The sequence below is a fragment of the Austrofundulus limnaeus genome, unplaced genomic scaffold (genome assembly GCF_001266775.1).
Source record: "Austrofundulus limnaeus strain Quisiro unplaced genomic scaffold, Austrofundulus_limnaeus-1.0 Scaffold27, whole genome shotgun sequence".
NCBI classification, from domain to species: domain Eukaryota; kingdom Metazoa; phylum Chordata; class Actinopteri; order Cyprinodontiformes; family Rivulidae; genus Austrofundulus; species Austrofundulus limnaeus.
In genome coordinates, this window is record NW_013952429.1 from 2,087,549 (window position 1) to 2,104,989 (window position 17,441).

Sequence of the window (17,441 nt, forward strand, 5' to 3'; positions counted from 1 at the left end):
TGTTATTGATTGTGCAATTTCTGTTGATTACTTGTTTAATGTTGTAACTGGTAAAAAAAAAAAGTAACACAATTTCAATTCTCTGTATGTTTTGCACATATGAAGCATTGACAATTAAACTACTTGAATCTTGAATATGTGTGTGTGTTTGCTGTACATAAAAAAACTGTCACAAAAATATAATTAACTTCTGCTTTATAAGAAACACTTCAACCAATTTATCAAAATCACTTAATCACTCCTTCATCTCACCATTGATAGTATTTAAAGTATTATTTGTTGTGCCACATCACTTGTATCATGATCAATTTGTTAACAACTTGTCCTCACATCAGCTAAATGCTAAAGTAAACAACAGCTAACTAACCAAATGTGTGAAATAAGAACTTAAAATAGTGAAAGTTTGAGTCTCCCGTCCAGAAGCTAACAAACTTGAATTATATTGTGAGGTAATTTGGGTTTTCATCCTTTAGCACACGGTTCAAAAAGCCACTCGCTTTCATCACGATTGTTAGCATGCTATGCTAAAAACAATAAACAAGTTCGGATCAAAAAGCTCCAAACTGYGACTAACTTACCACACTTGACAGGAAGAAATAAAAAAAGTGCAGACCCAGATATTAGATGACGTTTGTGTTGTAAATGGCCTCTAAGATGTTGCTTTGTCTTAAAWTTTCCAGACAAAGCAGCTCCTTTTCATTATCTCAATAATATCCATCTGCAGACACACCGTATCATTCCGTCCCAAGGTCTTTCTGCAGCGGCTTTTCTTCTTCTACTTGGGATTTCTTGTTGGAAAATAACAATTTGATGCATTACCGCCGCCAACTGGTGAAGGCGCTTAAAAAACCTGAATCCCTTTCAACAAATAACGTTTCAGTGTTTATGCGTATATGCTTTATTTATGAACATCATGGACATGACAAAACCTGTCAATCAAGGAAGTGGGCTTAGACCTTAGAGCATGTGACACGCCCACTAGCTGTAGGAGCTCACCGCTGATTTGTCGACAATCTCCATTAGTTTAGAGTAAATTTTCATTACAAACGCTGTGACTGTGTATAGATAATTTTGTGAAACGTCTTCTAAAAAAACTATTTAATCGTGAGGTTATAGAAAAAAAAATCAAAAGTTAAACGTGTAGTATTCTGCGGAACCTTCGCTTGTCCATCTGTTGCTCCGGGGACCAATAAACAAACAACACCCCGGTGGAACACCGGAAAAAAAAATGTGAGTGTCGGTGAACTTGCCTTGCAAAGTCATTAGTAGGCAGCAGATTTTGTATGTCGATATAATTTGAAACTGTATTTGTTGTTTTTGTCTGTAAAAGTTTTCTCTGAGATGATTCAAGCTTTGAAAAGCGTCAGACACATGACATCCGGAACAATAAAACAGACAGGTAACTACTGTAAATATTCGTGTTTTATTCTCTTAAAATCAACGACAGCTATATCTTAGGAGGGCGATAATGACAGGAATAATGATTACTTGAAAGTACATTAAAAATAATTATTGTCAATTATATAAATTGCCTAAAAGGATATTTTGTTAGAAAAGTACTTAGAACATTTTGATTAAAAAAAAAACCCTCAAATGAATACATTCGGATAGAAAGAACCAAATCTTTATATTTACGATTCTCTAAATGTATTTTTTCTTTTGGTTAAACATTTAATAAGATTTTAAAACATTTTACTTGGTAACTAACATTTGTAATTCTTTGGTATGATTTTAATGATGAACACTTGAATCTTTTCCTAAAGAGAGTTAGATGTTGTTGCTGTGTTTTATACTTTATCAGCAGCTATGTTAATTGTCATTTGAAGACATTAAATCTCCTTTTTCCCATATATATTTTCAGTTCTGATAGTACGTTTAAGTATCAGACATTTTAATTTGTAGCTGGGACAATAGCTCTCAAAAAACAGATTGGAGTGACGTTAATGTTTCAACTTAGGGATTTCTTATTTAAACGAAAGGGTGTCATGTCTCCACACGCAATGCAGCGTTAACCCCTCTTATCAGGAGCTTGTACAACCATTTACAGCTTAAACGCTTCACATATTGTTTCGTTAGTAATGATTTCGCAACTGACWAAACCATAAAACTACTCACGGGATGGGCAGATGTGATCCAAAAACTGACTWTAATCTAGAAATTTTGAGATCCTCACATCAGGTTTTAGATCATACCAGGATCTGCGTGTTCACTCCTAACAAATTTCAGCTTTACTTGTCAGTACACAAGTAGCAGGTCATGAAGACAAACAGGAATCATGGGGAAACTTGTAGCTTGGGGGCTTGGCAACAACAATGGGGGCTGTGAAAGCAAGGTGGTCAGTGTTGCTTTCACATAATTCCAAGGCTGCAGGTTAAAGCCCAGGTCACATCAAAGTTACAGATCAAATACGAACTGAAGTTTAACACAAATCCCCTAAATACAAAGATAAGTCCCCACATTGATAAGTTTGTTTATTAGTTCAAAAATCTTTTGTGGGTAGGTGTGTTTAAATTAATTCAGCATTATAATGTTTAAAAGTTTCAGAGCTCTCTATACCACTACCTTGGGGAGAAATCAGAGGCAAAATCTGGGGTCCAGATCATGGCCGTCCGGTTCTGTGCCTCCATGGCTGGGCGGATAACTGTGGAACATTCAACACCCTCATTCCCCTTCTACCCAAAGGTACTTCGTAACTATGATGACACAATCTGAAAATGACTCTTTGTTTTCTCATTTATGAGCTTTTTTTTCTTATATTCTGCCAGCTGTGTTTAATGTGCAACAAGTTTAGAGTAAAAAAAATCAATCTAGTGAAAGAATGCTGCACGGCACAGTGTTTGATTCCCTCCGTCTTCCCTCCATGCTTCCATCAGACTTCAGATATGTGGCGATGGATCTGCCGGGTCACGGCTGCTCATCACATCGTCCGCCTGGAATTCTGTACAGCTTTCTCTCCTACGTGATGGATGTGCGCAGAGTTGTTGACGGTGTGTGAGCTGCGATGCTTTCTTTAAACTAAAGTGATCTCAGTGTTTTATAATGACGTCCTGAACTGGGTTGATGACGTGTGAAATAACCTCCACAGCTCTGCGGTGGAGCAAATTCTCCATCATCGGCCACAGCATGGGTGAGTGCAGCTACTGAGCAGATCTGAAGCTTTAAAAGGTTCCTGTTCTGCTTTATTGACTTCTGATTTTGGCTTTAGGTGGCAACATAGCTGGGACGGTAAGCCTCTTACTGTATTTTTATTTACATATGGAGGAAACGTATCTGCTTTGTGTCATCATCATGCATATGGTGTGTTTTACAGTTCAGCGCTGTTTACCCTGAGATGGTGGACACTGTTGTACTGGTGGACTCCTTTGGATTTTTACCTACAGACTTGGTACTGTTTATCCTACTTGGTATTATTTTCAAATAGTTTTATCTGTAGCTCTCCGATAGACATTTTTAACTTTATATTGCCCATGTGCATGCTCTTAACTCAAAGTTTAGGAACCCTGAGTTATTCAACGTCGGTGTCCTCAGCCTTTTTGGAACTGAAAACCTCGTTTCTTTGATCGGGGTAACTCAGAGTTGACGGACATCTCTGTTAAACCTTTTTTGGTGGAACAACCCCAGATCTCACAAGATTTTTATTTTAAACCTATGTCTGTTTGGATTGCCATTCCAGTCACCAAAAACTCTGTTTGTGCAAAGTTGTTTGTTAATTTTGTTTAAACCATGAATGCATAGTCACTTGTACACATTATGTTGTATTTGTACAGAACGTATTTTGAATATATTTCAACACTCTCAGTGCTAGCACACTTAAAATATTTGGTAGAACTCACTGTTTCAGACCAATAAGGCTGAGTAATTTGCTAAACAGTATAATTTCACAATGGTTTAACATCCAACAAAAAAACTGTGCAAAAATGTTGGACTTTTAAATAAAGTAAAACATATTTTAGAATTATCAACACTCCAGGCATTATTTTATTCATTTGTTACTCCATATCTGACTTATTGTATAGAGGTGTGGGGCGACACATATAAAACCAACACTAAACCTTTTGTTTGTCACACAAAAGAAAGCCATGAAAATTCTATATAAAGTGAATGCTAGAGAACATACAAATAAATACTTTATTCAATCAAATCTTGAAACTACTGGATGTAGTTAATTTAAAAATGTTGTTATGTTCAAAGCGAGAAAGACATTATTGCCAGTTAATTTACAAAAGTTTTTTTGTCTTAAGCTCAGGTAACAGAAATAACCGAAGGGCGTAGGATTTCAAAAGTAAAACTGTGCGTGCTGCTTTAAAGCAAATGTGCATTTTGGTGTACGGAGTAAAATTATGTAACGGTTTGGATGACGACTTGGAAAAAAAGTTCTACCTTAAACCAACTCAAAACACTTTATAAAGAAAAATAATTAAGTCTTAAACACGTTTGAGTTAACTTTGAGGATAATGATATGTTGTTTCCAGTTTCTATTCTTAATTTAATGTATGCGGCTATGAAAAAAACATTTTTAATTATTGAGAAAGGAATAGATTTCTGCAAGATTTTTATTCTTCCTGCTTYCTTTTCACTCAAGTCGAGTAAGTGTTATAAGAAAATGTGTTTGTATGTTAATGAGGAAAATTGTTAAATTGAGTGAATAAACGTATTGATTAACATTAAAATAAATCAGTGTTTTTAAAGGTTGATCTCTTGGAAGTCCTTCCACAATAGGATGGAGCTCAAATATTTATCAGACCTGGTGAAATCACAGCCTTAGGCTATCAAATTGATGGTGATGATACTTCCTTGTCAGTGAGCCTCAATGTCCTCTTCAAATATTACCTGCAGTAGATCAAGTCATCATGTAGCTCACGCAGTGAGTTTAGAGTCAAGTCGTGCTCCCCTGGAAATTTTATCATGATAAATAAAGACGTTTCATCTCCTATCAGGTGACTTGACTCTCAGACATGAGTTCCAGCGACAGTGAGATATAAAAACATTAGGTGTATGATTGTTTTTTGGTGCAAGGTGTGTATTAACTAAGTGGATTTGTTGATTACTCAGAAACCTTCTAAAACACGAAAAGAATCACAGCAATAGACGAGATGATCGCAAAATATTCTAAACATCTCAATAAAAATATGTACATACAAAGTGCATTTAAGACTCAATCGAATATCTTACAATTGTCAATCTGTTTGTTTTCAGAAAGAGCTGCCAGAAATCCTGAAGCAGGGGATGGATGGGATGTTAGAGATGGAAAAGCAGAGTAAAGAAAAGCCACCAAAGGTTTATAGCTATGAGAAGGCTGTTGAGAGGTACATCCTTCTGCCTTTTTATTACAGCAGTTGTTGATGTCAGCTTTGCACACACTCACCCACTATGTGTTCGACATCCAGGCTCATGGCTGGAAACGAAAGTCTGACTGAAAAGTCTGCAAAAATCCTTTTAGAGCGAGGCCTGGTTCAAGTCGAAGGAGGTAAAAATGTTCTTTTTTTTTTCATTTCAAATGTGTTTTTCTTTCAAAACGCAGAAGCTGTGACAGATTTTTCTGTTGCAGGTGTGGTATTCTCTCGAGACATGCGTCTGCATTTGGTACGTTGCGGTTCAGTGTTGTCATTCCACACTTTATGCAGCTGATGACGTTTTGTTTTGTGTGTTTTCAGAGAAACATTGTTCGCTTCAGTTTGGAGCAAAATCTGGATTTTCAGTCAAGAATTGAAGCCTCGGTTCTAGTTGTTCTGTAAGGTTTTCTGCATTGTATTCATGTTTGTTGTTGCTGTGTGTAATTTAAGAATAACCTTCACTAAAAGTGCCTTATTTGTGTTTACAGGGCAGAAGGTGGATTTGGAAAACTATTAAGTGAAGACGATAAGAAGAAATTTCTGTCACAAATTATTCAGGGCTACAAGGACAAAAATGTGAGTGATTTTTTTCCCTTTTTGTCAAGTATATTTGATATATTTGTATATTTTTGTGTTTTAGTTTTTGCTGAAAGATCTGTTTATCACCTGCTTTTGATAAAACCCAATGTTTTTATTTGTGTGGGTGCATTTCTCTGTTAGCAAGTCTTGCGTTCATTCATTGTACACCATTCTGATGGCTTAAAACTGTAAAACAATGATAATCTTTGTCAAAGCAGCTATTTGATTTTAAAACATTATACAATTGTAAAGTTGTCGAGTTGTGAGAATTAAGATCACATGATTGCAGTCTTCAGTTTTGCCACTAGATGTCAGTGAATTCATAGTCTTAGAAGCTCCTTTTTCTGTGGAGTAGTTTTGTTTTTCAGCACCTCTGTCTCTGTTTCAGCACACGGTGGTGAGCGTTCCAGGCAATCATCACGTCCACCTGAATAATCCTGAAGTTGTTGCTCCAGTCGTGTCAAACTTCCTGATGAGCGAACTGCTTACTCAATCAACGAGATCAGATGTTCATACTTCCAAATTATAGGAAGCACAGACTAGTATTATTCATTGAACACAAATCATTTCAAACTACTAAATTTAACAACTTTTAATCTGTAGTTGTGAGTTTTTTTATTACCACAGCATTATTTTACACTCACTTTTGTGCCAAAATCTCATTTGTCTAATTGCCTTAGCCATCGGGTTCACACTTCAAGTGTTTAATGAGCTGTATAAGCTGCAGTCCCATTAGCCAGGAAACAATAATGTCTGTTAATCAAAGGTTCAATTTTGAATTTTCTATGTTTACAAGAGTTTGTTTACAAGTGTTTGTACTATTCTTAGCGTAAGTAGTCATCAGTAATCATCTTAAAGTTACTTTTCAGTGTCTGATAATTAAACATCTTCACATCAAAATAACAGTAAATTCATTGTTACTGTATAAAAATTTGTACTTTTCAAAGTGATACAAACTTCTTCTTTTTTTTTTGGAAATTATCAAATTCCTAAAATGTAATTTCTCTTAGGATATATCTTTAAATAAAAGGAGTTTTAGCTCTTTAGTGGCATTTAACATGATAGGAAACAAAACTATTTTTGATTTATTATAAAACAAGTCAGAACTTTTAAGGTCTGTAAAGTTTGGAGAAAGAAATGTTTTGAATTTAAAGCTCATTAACAGTTGTGAAAATAGCAGATTATAGCATCTTTTAGCAGTCAGAGAGGGCAAACTTAACTCTTCACGTAGCATTAACATCAGCTACAGTAGCTAAAAGGAGTGAATCTGTGGATGGATCAACATGATCTGGTCTCAGCTGTCAGTTTTTTTTTTCTATGAAAATATTTTAGTGCCTTTAATGTATTTTGACCTTCTGACTGCAGACGCATTGAGGAAATTCATTTTGCTAGCAGTCATAAAATAAAAGTCTCTGCTCTTGTTTTTATTCTGGCCTTTTTTGTATTTTTGAGTTCTGAGGTGCGGCATTTAAAATGTATTTTATTACATTTTATTTCCAGGCTCTGTAAAATATACATCTAGTAGGTGTTCTTTAATCATTTTCTGACTTTAATTTGCTTTTAATTACTTTTTAAAAAAAATTGTCCATTTTTGAGTTAATATAGTAACAACTTTGAGATGTATTTTAAAAACTTTTTTTTTGTCTTCAAAACTCTTTCACAGAAAAACCAGTGCGTTTGACTGTGAGAGCATCTTTCTGCATAAACGATCTTTGGCAGACGTCCATTATTTTAGCAGACATTACGTCAAAAAAATGTTCAGCAGCTATATGTTAACAATTTATTCGTTTTTATAGGGTTTATTTAGTGAAAAATTTTAACTATTTATTACTATTTATGCTTCATGTTACTGTTTTTGAAGTCGCGTCGCGGAAAAGTGACGTATGAAACGCGCCAAATTCAAAATGATTGAGTTAGACAAAACTTAGCTTTTGCACGGATACGAGACTGCAGTTCTGTGTTTCGACGATGCAARGGAGACTCAAACGGAACAAAAACATTAAGGACTCTGTGACTAAAGACCAACAAACCGAGGTAATCGTGTTGTCGAGCTGCTCCGAAGATGAACAGCACCCAGAGAGGAGGACCTGCGGGGCGGGTTTGAAAACTGCACCAATTTTCCTCCGTACGAACCAACTCAGGAGGAGAAATCGAAGCTCCAATGGGGAGTCTGATCGACAGGCTGTACACAAACCAGTGCTCATTCCTCCTGATGTGGTGAGAAGTCCACCCGCAGTTTCCAAAGGACCTGAAGTGTCCTCCTGGAGTGGACACCTGCTGCCATCATGTTTGCGAAGAAGTGTCCTGGAAGAAATCCGAGCATCAAACCCAGCTTTTCCACTTCACACAGTTTTCAGCAGTTTGCAGAACAAAACGGGTCCAAGGCTGCAGGACTTGGGGTCTTCAGGTGAAACTGATCCTCAGTCTTTTTTACCTGCTTGATGGAGTTTTCTTATATTGCATTTAAACGATAAAAGCAGGTGAATTCTAAATATTAATGAGATGTTTTGTATCTTATCAACTTGAAACCTCTCCCCACAGACTTCTTACAGAAGAGCTTAAACAAGAGGATGCCAAAGCGTCTGAGGTCCAGTCTCTGTGCAGAGGCTGGGACAGGATTCTGTCCACTGTCAGGACAGGGTGTCCAGGAGAGGACTGTCCTCAGTGGAAAGAAGCAACCTGGCAGCAAACTGAGTCGCAGCCACAGGCTGGAGCATCAGAGGATGGATCAGACGGAGTTGGACACAGCCTCTGCTATGATCCATGGAGGTAGAGCTCTTCATCATGTTTTCTGCTTTTATCAGCTGTATAATATGAACCTTTTTCTCTTTGTTTTAGATGTCTGCTCTGGTGAACGTCTTTGGACGGATAAATACAGTCCTCGACATTCAGGTGAAGTCATTGGTCATTCTGCCTCGGTAAACAAACTGCACAGGTAAAACTTGTGTTAGCTTCTCGTGTGTTTTTTTATTTCTTGTTCTGAGTTTTGACATGAGGACAGTAACCATTCTTTTCTTTTGTTTTCTGAGATCAGCTGGTTGAAGAAATGGAAACTTAGAGCTGACAGTGACGAGAGGAGGAAAGCAGAGGAAAGGAAACGAGAAGAACTCGCGTTTCATATTTCTGGTTTTGACTCATTTTTTTAATGTACCTTCATGAAAAATCAACATAAGTTGGACTGAAAACAGTCCTGTTTTTTTGTTGTTAAAAAGCACAATGACACTCTCCTTTCCAGATTCGTGGGACTGTGGAGACTTCCAGGGAGAGGCTTTATTGGATACTGCAGAGGAGGGACTATTGCGTAACGCCGTGCTGCTTACAGGACCCCCGGGCGTGGGCAAGACTGCCTCAGTGTATGCCTGCGCTCAGGAGCTCGGCTTCAAGGTGGGAATTCAAAATCAGTTCATCATCTATCGATTTACCTTTTCCTCAATGCTCATTGGACAACACCAACATTTGCACATTTATTTAACCCACTTGCAGATTGCAGTAAATATTTCCTGCAGTGGAGTTATCATTGAAACACCTGAAGGTGTTCAGACTACTAGACACTGGGCTTTAAAGAAGAAAGTTAAAGTATGTTAGAATTAATATTTCCTCAGAAATCCTGTAGTTTTAAATGCTTTCTTTTCTTTTTGATGATTTAATGGAACCATATTCATGTTTGTTTTGGCTGGTTTTATTGTAGTAAGCTTATTTCCATTATATGTATGTATTATATAATGTTCTTAGTTTTGCTTTTAAATGTTTGTTTCATATTCTTATAATTATAGAACTTTATTATCTCAGACAAAAAATTGTCCACAACGTTAAAAAATAATAATAAAAACACGTCAAGAAAATAAGAAAACAATAGAAGAAAAAGAAAAAAATATATAAAAACATTCATCAAAAAACATTCTTATTCTTAATTCTTATTTCCTTTTTGAATGTGTAAACTAATTGTACTTACTGCTGCCCGTTTTGGCCAGGACTTCCCTGGAAAAAAAAAGGTTTTTAATCTCAATGGGATTTTTTTTTCTGGTAAAATGAAGGTTTAATAATAATAATAATAATAATAATAATAATGAACAAATTGTTCCGAGTTGATTTAGCTCTTTCGTTTTCAGCTTTTCTAACCTTTACAGTCAAATCCTCCTCCTTTCCTTGAACATCAGATCCACTGTTCATTTTCGCCGCTGCTTTTCGACGACAGGTGTTCGAGGTGAACTGCTCGTCGCAGCGCAGTGGCCGGCTCGTTCTGGCTCAGCTGAAGGAGGCCACCCAGTCTCACCTGGTGGAGGCGTCTGGAGAAGGTCCACTAAAACCAGCGTACTTCAACAATTACAGCACCAACAGCTGCACTCCTAAACCCGAGGCTTTACTTGGTAGGATGTGGTGATTAAAAACTATTTAATTGTAACTGTTAAATGCTCAGAAACACAACGAGGACTTGGTTTAAATGTTTACTGTTTTTTTTTTCTTAACAGGAAAACTGCAGCTTCCTCGAAGTGCCCCGCTTGCCTTGAAAAGAAAGGCAGCTCGTAACTTGAGCTCACGCAGTCGCAGAAGAGCCAAAGCTGAACCCGCGGACGTCACTTTGGCTCACTACTTCAAGATGAAGCAGAAAGCGGATCACTTCCACGTTTCTGGCATTTCCCAGTCTGGACAATGCGAGTGGAAGAAAGCGACAGCCAACACACTGCAGGACTGTGATCAGGCGGCGCCGCGGAGCACAAAGACGGCCACGTCTCTCATCCTGTTTGAAGAGGTACGAGAGGCGGCGGAGATCACGTATCTGAGCACTCAGCTGTTTTATTTTAAATTTTATCTTCTTTCTCCTCCAACAGGTTGATGTCATATTTGAGGAGGACGTTGGTTTCCTTGCAGCCATCAAGGCTTTCATAACGACCACTAAAAGGCCGGTTATTCTGACCACCAATGGTAACAGTTTTATTATCAATGCAGGGAAGTGTTTTCAGGTGAAAAAACTCACGAGGGTGTAAACATCTCCACAGATCCCTCTTTCAAAGAGAAATTTGACTGCAGCCTGGAGGAACTCATTTTCAAAACTCCTTCAGCAGTGAGTTATTTAATATCTCTATGAAAACTGTGTGGTGAGTTGTAAAAGTATGCACCCCCTCTGTTTTATTTCCTTACAACCTGAAATTTAAATGGATTTTCAGTTTGATTTTTATTATCAAACCTGCACACAAAAAAATAAATCCAGATACTGAAAATGGTGGAATTATTTTTTTTAAATAAAAAAAATATAAAGCTGAAAAGTGGTGTGTGCCTGTGCAGAGACGTCTTTTTCAGCAGCTATTTGAACTTTTATCCATTCTTCATGAATAATCTTCTGCTGCAGCTTCTTTAGGTTAGGTTTATTCTTATTGTTTTAAACTGTTTTATTTTGTTAAAAGCCCACCTGGGGACGTGCATTACAAACTAGCTAAGGCTTTAAATGTTATAGTGTTCAGTATTTGTTATACCCATGTTGTCCACATGCAAATAAACAAGGAAAGAAGAGGATTGGTGTCACAAACCAGAGACTGTCAGCTGGGCTGAGGTCTGGGGTTTGACCTGAACCATTACGAGACATTCAGCTGTTTCTCAGCAGTGAGTCCTTGTCCCGCTGGAAGCTGAACCGTCCCAGTCTCAAATCTATGAAGACTCAAACAGATTTCCTTCRAGACTTTTTCTACCTCTGATCAGTTTACCTTTCTCTGCTGAAGACAAAAAACATCCCCACAGCATGATGCTGCCACCACCATGCTTCGGTATTCTGAGCATAGGAGATGGTAGATTTGCCTCAGATGTTATCCTGGATGGACTAATTTTAGTTTTAGTCCACCACAGACCACAGAACCTTCAATGTTTGAAGAGTCTTGTAAATTTCTTTAAGCAATGGCTTTTTATTGACCACTTTTCCATGAAGTCCAGTTCTATAGCTTATAGTGATCCCATGGACACATTTGGATTTGAGAAAGCCTTTTAGACAGGAAACAAACATCTGCAGCTTCATAATAGAAGTCCAGTTGTTTTTGTTTTTTAGCCTCTTTTATAATGAACTGGATGACTAAGAATCTTCACCAGCAGATCCTCCAGTCTCTGCAGCAGAGCTGCTCAGCTCCATCTGAGTTAGCGTTTTAGCTTCTGTGCGTTCTGTGTTGTTTTCTCCATTAAGCTGCATGAAGAAAAGCAAACTAAACAGAATTGTGTCATGACCCTACCCCCGGTCTGGTTGAAGGTGAACGTGTGCAGCTACCTGCAGCTGGTGTGTCTGGCCGAACAGGTCCGAGCGGACCCRGACGACCTCAGCAGCCTCTTCAGACTGACGTGTGGAGACGTGAGACGCTGCCTGCTGCAGCTGCAGCTCTGGGTTCACAGCGGGGGAGGATGCACCTCTCAGATCGTGGGAAAAAACCAGTCACAGCGTATGTTTCTCTCCTGTTAATCGTATTTCATTTTAAAAAAAACATTACAGCGATTTTCTTTACAGATTCAGAAACAAGTGCAGGAGGTGGTTCAGATCCACAGTTTCCTCTGGTTCAAACAGGTTGTTCTGCCTACATGTTGGGTCTCCACCCTGTAACCCTGAAATATCTTCTAAGCTTCTTAAAGGCAAGCATTTACAGCACTCTTCTGTGTTTACTCCTATGAACAAAGCTGGTCACTACTAACTAAGTCTGCTTTTATTCTTTAGTCTCAGTCTTGGACTCACACAGATGTAGAGAGTCTTCTGAAACTCCTGGCTGAGAGCTGGAGAAGAGACGTGCCTCTTCTCTACACCAACCTGGAGCTCCTTCTGTCCGCTGGAGCTGCTGAAACGGACTCGCAGTTGCAGACTGAGCCCAGACGCTCTGACACGGACCTTCACGCCCAGAAACTGAACCAAAATCCTGTTCCAGAGGGGTCAGTGCCCTGCAGCAAACCTGCCAGGACTGTATCTCGCCTTAGCCGAAAGAGACACGCCATGTTAGCCAAACCTGTAGGAGCGCGGTGTTTAAGTAGCGAACCTGAACTGCAGGCAGCCAGAGTGGCTGCGGACGCTTTAGGTGCCCTGGCAGATTTCTTTGACCTCATGTCTTGTATCGACGCGCTGCCAGACGCAGGACGGCCTGTCTCACAYGGGCGTGAAGCGTTTGTCTGGACCGGAGCAGCAGTAAAGGACGGTTTGCTGGATGAAATCGGCGAGGAGGGCAGAGACAGCAGGAACCAGGAGAGGCTGCAGGATATCAAGGCAGCTGCTGAAGGCTTTGGGTTTCACCAGTGCTGCTGGAGAATGTTTGAGGTGTGGAAATACAAACAGGAGGACAAACTGCTGTTAGCTAGCTCCTCTAAACAACCCAACCTGAGCTTTACAGCCCAGCCTCTCTGGGCATCAAGGTGAGTCACACTGATGGTCCGTCTGAGGCTTTCTGTCTGCCTGTTTTATTCAGTGTTTAATTCTACATTTAATCTACAGCAGGGGCGGAGTGGGGAARCTTTTCAGCCCGGGAGTTTAATGGCCAAGACCGAACCAGTTTTTTTTTTTTCATATAAAAAATTAGGCAAAAACATAGCACTAGCATGTAATATTTTTGTATTGCAATATGGTAAATAATTATAAATAATAAGGAATAATTATTAAAAAACACATAACTGTATGGTTATGTAAACAAAGGCCCAATTGAACATTTTGACATTTGAGTAAACAAAAACTATTACAACTTACTCTTACAGCAGGAGAGTCAAACTCAACACAAGGGGGCCAAAATTCAGAACTTGGTCCAACTTGAGGACCATTTTCTTTCAATTTAATGTTACAAATGACATTTTCCAAATCATATTTTACATAATTTTCAGGACAGACATAACCTAATGAATAAAGAAAAAATATTAAACTTAAAAATACACATTATCATTAATTTCTTATGTTTTACTCCATCATCAACTTTTTCATTTATTTTTTAGATACATTTTGTCACAATTCAGCAAATCAGTTGAAAGAAAACCCTCACTAAAAATCTAATTATTTGACTTTAAAATAACTAATAATAATAAAATAAATAGTACTATTTCAATTAAATGTAATCAGAACTGTAACTTGAAATGATCATGAAAATAATTTGTTTTGCTGTTCTGGGAGGTCTGCGCCCTGAAGGGTTAATGTTCCAGGGAGGAGGGAATAATGATGCGGTCCAGCGGGAATCGTCCCGATTCTCCCGATTACCCACTCCGCCCTTGAAAGTAGCATGAAACAGTTTTAACTGCTGTGATTAAAGATGTAGGTGACTAAATGAACATATCTTTGTTCTGGCGGGAAGACAAATAAATTCATAGTTAAGTTTTTAACAAATATGAAGTTTTTGGATTTGCGYGCAGAAAGAGTTTAAACACCAGTTATTACGTTCATGTCATTGCAAAGTAAAAAAAACTAATTTTTCATTTTTTTTTTGTGATTTTTTTTTAGTTTATCTGAAAGGAGCAGGAAGGTGAGCAGGAAGGTGCTCAGCAGTAAATCCTTCAGCTTGTTGGGGAACCGACAGGCTGTCACTGTCGACTACATGCCGGTCCTTCGCTTCTTCTGTGCACGACAAAAAACAGAACTGGGGAGGTGAGCCTGATGCATCATAGATCCTTCAAAAAGGTTCAGAAATGTGCTTTTATAAATAAAAGGAATCTTTGTAGTTAATAATAAAATAGTCAGATATTGTCTTATATTTGTTCACGTATTAGTTCTGTTGTAAGCCTAATAGTTTTTTTTTTTCAAAGGTTGTATTAAATTAATTCATTTAGAGCACTACAATGTGAAGTTTACATTTTGTAATTGTCAAAATTTGCTCCTTCATTAGGAGTTTGAACCACCGGAGCAGCGCTCACCTGGGCCTCTCTAGATCAACCGTGCAGCTTCTGGCAGAAGATTTCACTCTGAAAAACATTTGGAAGAACACCTAATTCTGACTTATTGTACAGCGATAACCCGATAGATCGTATTTTATATTAATAAAAGTATAACTGAAAAGGCACGCAGCAATGTTATTTCCTGTTAACAAATCATTTCTTATAGTTTGAAATGAATGTTAATGAACTCTCTGAAAGCAACCATTGAATGGACTTTTGGAGTCAACATTAGCCACAGCTAATCCCAGTAAAGACAAAAATGACTAAAACTCAGTCACTTTACTAGATATTGATGAAGTTTTGTGTGGTAGTAGCTTTGTGATTCCCAATATGTATTGTAACAGTTAACAGACTAAGTCTGTGGGTGATATTCACTCTCACTCTCACTCACTGAAAATGTTATTAAGTGTACATAAAAATACTTGACAATATTTAAARCTACTCATTGTGACATGCTTTATTTGTTCAGGTTTGCTTGAGGTATTTTAGGATAAATATTTATTTAAAAAAGTTTTTTTAATAAATAGATATTTTAACAGGAAGATGGTAGAAGGGACAAAACACTCATCAAAGCAGCAGTGGGTCGGTGGTTAGAGCGGTGGTCCTCTAACAAGATGGTCTGAAGTTCAATTCCACCAGCCTGCATTCACAAAGTGTCCCACTGTACGTCTGTTGTCCAATTTGTGCCACATTGATGTACAAATATGATCTAATGATTTGTTCCGATTAAATTTGTAGAGACGTAGGGTCCTGTGTGTGATGATGGGTAAATGAGCAACGCAGATTGATTTTAAGTGTTTTGAGTAGCCTGGTTTGCTAAAAAGAAAAGAAAATGAAATTTAAATATTTTTCAAATGTATTATTCCCCTCAAAATTATTGATGAAAGTTTGAAACTGCAGCTCAGGAGTTTCTGCACCATCCATACATGAGAGCAATCCTGCAGGCGGCTACTAAGAGGAAGGCTGATTGAGCAGTTCGTAAAAAGCCACAGCCTGCAGCAGCGCGTTACTCAGCTCCTCCCCGGTGATCCTGCTGCTCAATTCGAAGTGGTCCCTGTACTGCACCAGCAGCTTCTGGGGGATGTTTATCCGGGGAAACTTTTGTGTCATGGACTCCGTCATCAGCTGTTTCACCGTCTGAGCCCCGCTGGTCCGAGMCTCCCCCAGCATCAGCCCAAAGTGGCGCCCCACCACGCTCCTCGTCACGTTCAGAACCCTGCAAGGGAAAGGGAGTCGTAGATTAGGACCTGAAACGCACCTGTCAAAGAGGAAAAAGCTGCTACTAAAATCCATCCTGAATTATTTTGCTAACACGTGCTATTACATATGATTGTTTGCCATGAAGGGAGGAGAAGGCAAAGCAAGCTTAGAGTACAACAAGTAATCTATTTTCTGACCTGGGAGGAATATTAGTCTCTTCTGGGGAGACTCTGGGTTGCAGCAGAACGAACAGCATGGCCTCCACAACCCTCAAATGAGCCATGATGGGGAACAGAGCTGCAACTCGCATTGTCGTGGAGGATTTCTCTATCAAGTACAAATCTGCAGAGGGGAGGCGGGACACGACTGAGGACACCTGGAAAAGAAAATTCCCATTTTTTTATGTAAATAAAACTGTAGATTCTGTTCAAATCGCCAAATTTGAAAGAGGATAAATTCCTTACRTCGTTCAAATAAGCAGACACCGTGTATGTTCCTTTCAGGAAACTAGGACAGGYCTGCTCTTGCCAATCTAATACGTTCATCTTACGGTCCACGTGGGCCCAGGCAATTTTCCTAATCCCACCAATTATTGATAATATGGAATTGGCTCCCTGATGAACAAAGAAAAACTCCTTTTGTTTAATTTTACCAAAGACAATAGAAAAAACAAACACTGAATTTAATGCAGTGAAGTCAGACTTTAAAATCTGCAATCCAACAAGAAGCATTAAAAAAGTAATTTGGATTTTATCACAGTGATTATTTAACAAATCGTGTGTTGACCAAACAATATAGGGATGTTGACATGTCGTCAGCAGCTGCTGTCATTTTCTTCCCAAACTGCTGTGACCAGATTTTGCAAGGCTGCTCGGTGTGTTTACTTGTAATTTCCTCCTGCTTCGTTATTTCTACGAATTTCAACAAAGCGTGCTGACGTCAGGTGGTTAGCTGCAGCCTCGGCTTCCAGTTTGTAATTTTTGTTGATGCGTTTTGAAGACACAATTTTTTGAAAGAGGATCAAAGTAAATCACCCAAGTTTTTCTAGTGAACCTTAAAGAGACAAGCTGCCATGTCTTTCTGTGTGGAGTTTGCATGTTCTCCTCGTGCTTGCGTGGGTTTCAAAACATGTACAATAGGTTGCCTTCAGGCCCAGGCCGCCCTTGAAAAAGAGATCTGAGATCTCAGTGGGACTTTAACTGGGTAAATAACGGTAAATAAATAAATAAATTATATTATCTGCCATTGTTCCAAATTTGATAATGATTTGAAACGTCGAAGTATGTTGTTTTTTTTAAAATCCGGAACAGCGCTTATTAGCAAAGTGTGTTGATGCTCGTCGTCATCACTTGACACATTTCACACACTGTCATTGGTTGAGGAGCTTTGTCCACATGGTTTTTAAATAGTTTTAATTTCCTTACTTTCTAAGACACATTAAGTTGATTTGATGCTGCAGTTTGC

The 17,441-nt window shown here is 38.4% G+C and overlaps 4 protein-coding genes across 5 annotated transcripts in view; 2 read left to right on the top strand and 2 right to left on the bottom strand.

The window, feature by feature from the left end:
* LOC106515257 (zinc finger protein OZF-like) overlaps window positions 1–728 on the bottom strand; it is a gene marked incomplete in the record, with an annotated part of 24,860 nt that extends 24,132 nt beyond the window's left edge. Inside the window, 1 exon segment of the mRNA XM_014004954.1 lies at window positions 582–728.
* Window positions 729–1,228: 500 nt separating this feature from the next.
* On the top strand, window positions 1,229–7,339 carry serhl (serine hydrolase like). The gene is made up of 12 exons (XM_014004966.1): window positions 1,229–1,399; window positions 2,539–2,682; window positions 2,874–2,987; window positions 3,086–3,127; window positions 3,206–3,225; window positions 3,311–3,385; window positions 5,197–5,306; window positions 5,388–5,467; window positions 5,549–5,583; window positions 5,655–5,731; window positions 5,822–5,909; window positions 6,301–7,339. Exons 1-12 carry the CDS (start codon window positions 1,342–1,344, stop codon window positions 6,439–6,441), a joined length of 984 nt encoding a protein of 327 aa, XP_013860420.1. The 5' UTR covers window positions 1,229–1,341; the 3' UTR covers window positions 6,442–7,339.
* Window positions 7,340–7,701: 362 nt separating this feature from the next.
* Window positions 7,702–14,902, top strand: atad5b (ATPase family AAA domain containing 5b). The gene is made up of 14 exons (XM_014004950.1): window positions 7,702–8,319; window positions 8,454–8,681; window positions 8,751–8,847; window positions 8,947–9,038; window positions 9,148–9,296; window positions 10,108–10,279; window positions 10,382–10,662; window positions 10,742–10,835; window positions 10,910–10,974; window positions 12,142–12,328; window positions 12,394–12,515; window positions 12,598–13,280; window positions 14,347–14,490; window positions 14,729–14,902. Exons 1-14 carry the CDS (start codon window positions 7,881–7,883, stop codon window positions 14,829–14,831), a joined length of 2,856 nt encoding a protein of 951 aa, XP_013860404.1. The 5' UTR covers window positions 7,702–7,880; the 3' UTR covers window positions 14,832–14,902.
* A 308-nt stretch (window positions 14,903–15,210) lies between these two features.
* The window catches only part of tefm (transcription elongation factor, mitochondrial), a gene marked incomplete at its 5' end in the record, with an annotated part of 3,584 nt that continues 1,353 nt past the window's right edge, over window positions 15,211–17,441 (bottom strand). The window contains 3 exon segments of one of the 2 annotated variants that reach the window (XM_014004964.1): window positions 15,211–15,993; window positions 16,175–16,353; window positions 16,442–16,591. In XM_014004964.1, the coding sequence (XP_013860418.1) occupies window positions 15,729–15,993; window positions 16,175–16,353; window positions 16,442–16,591 (594 nt within the window). 2 annotated transcript variants of the gene reach the window in all.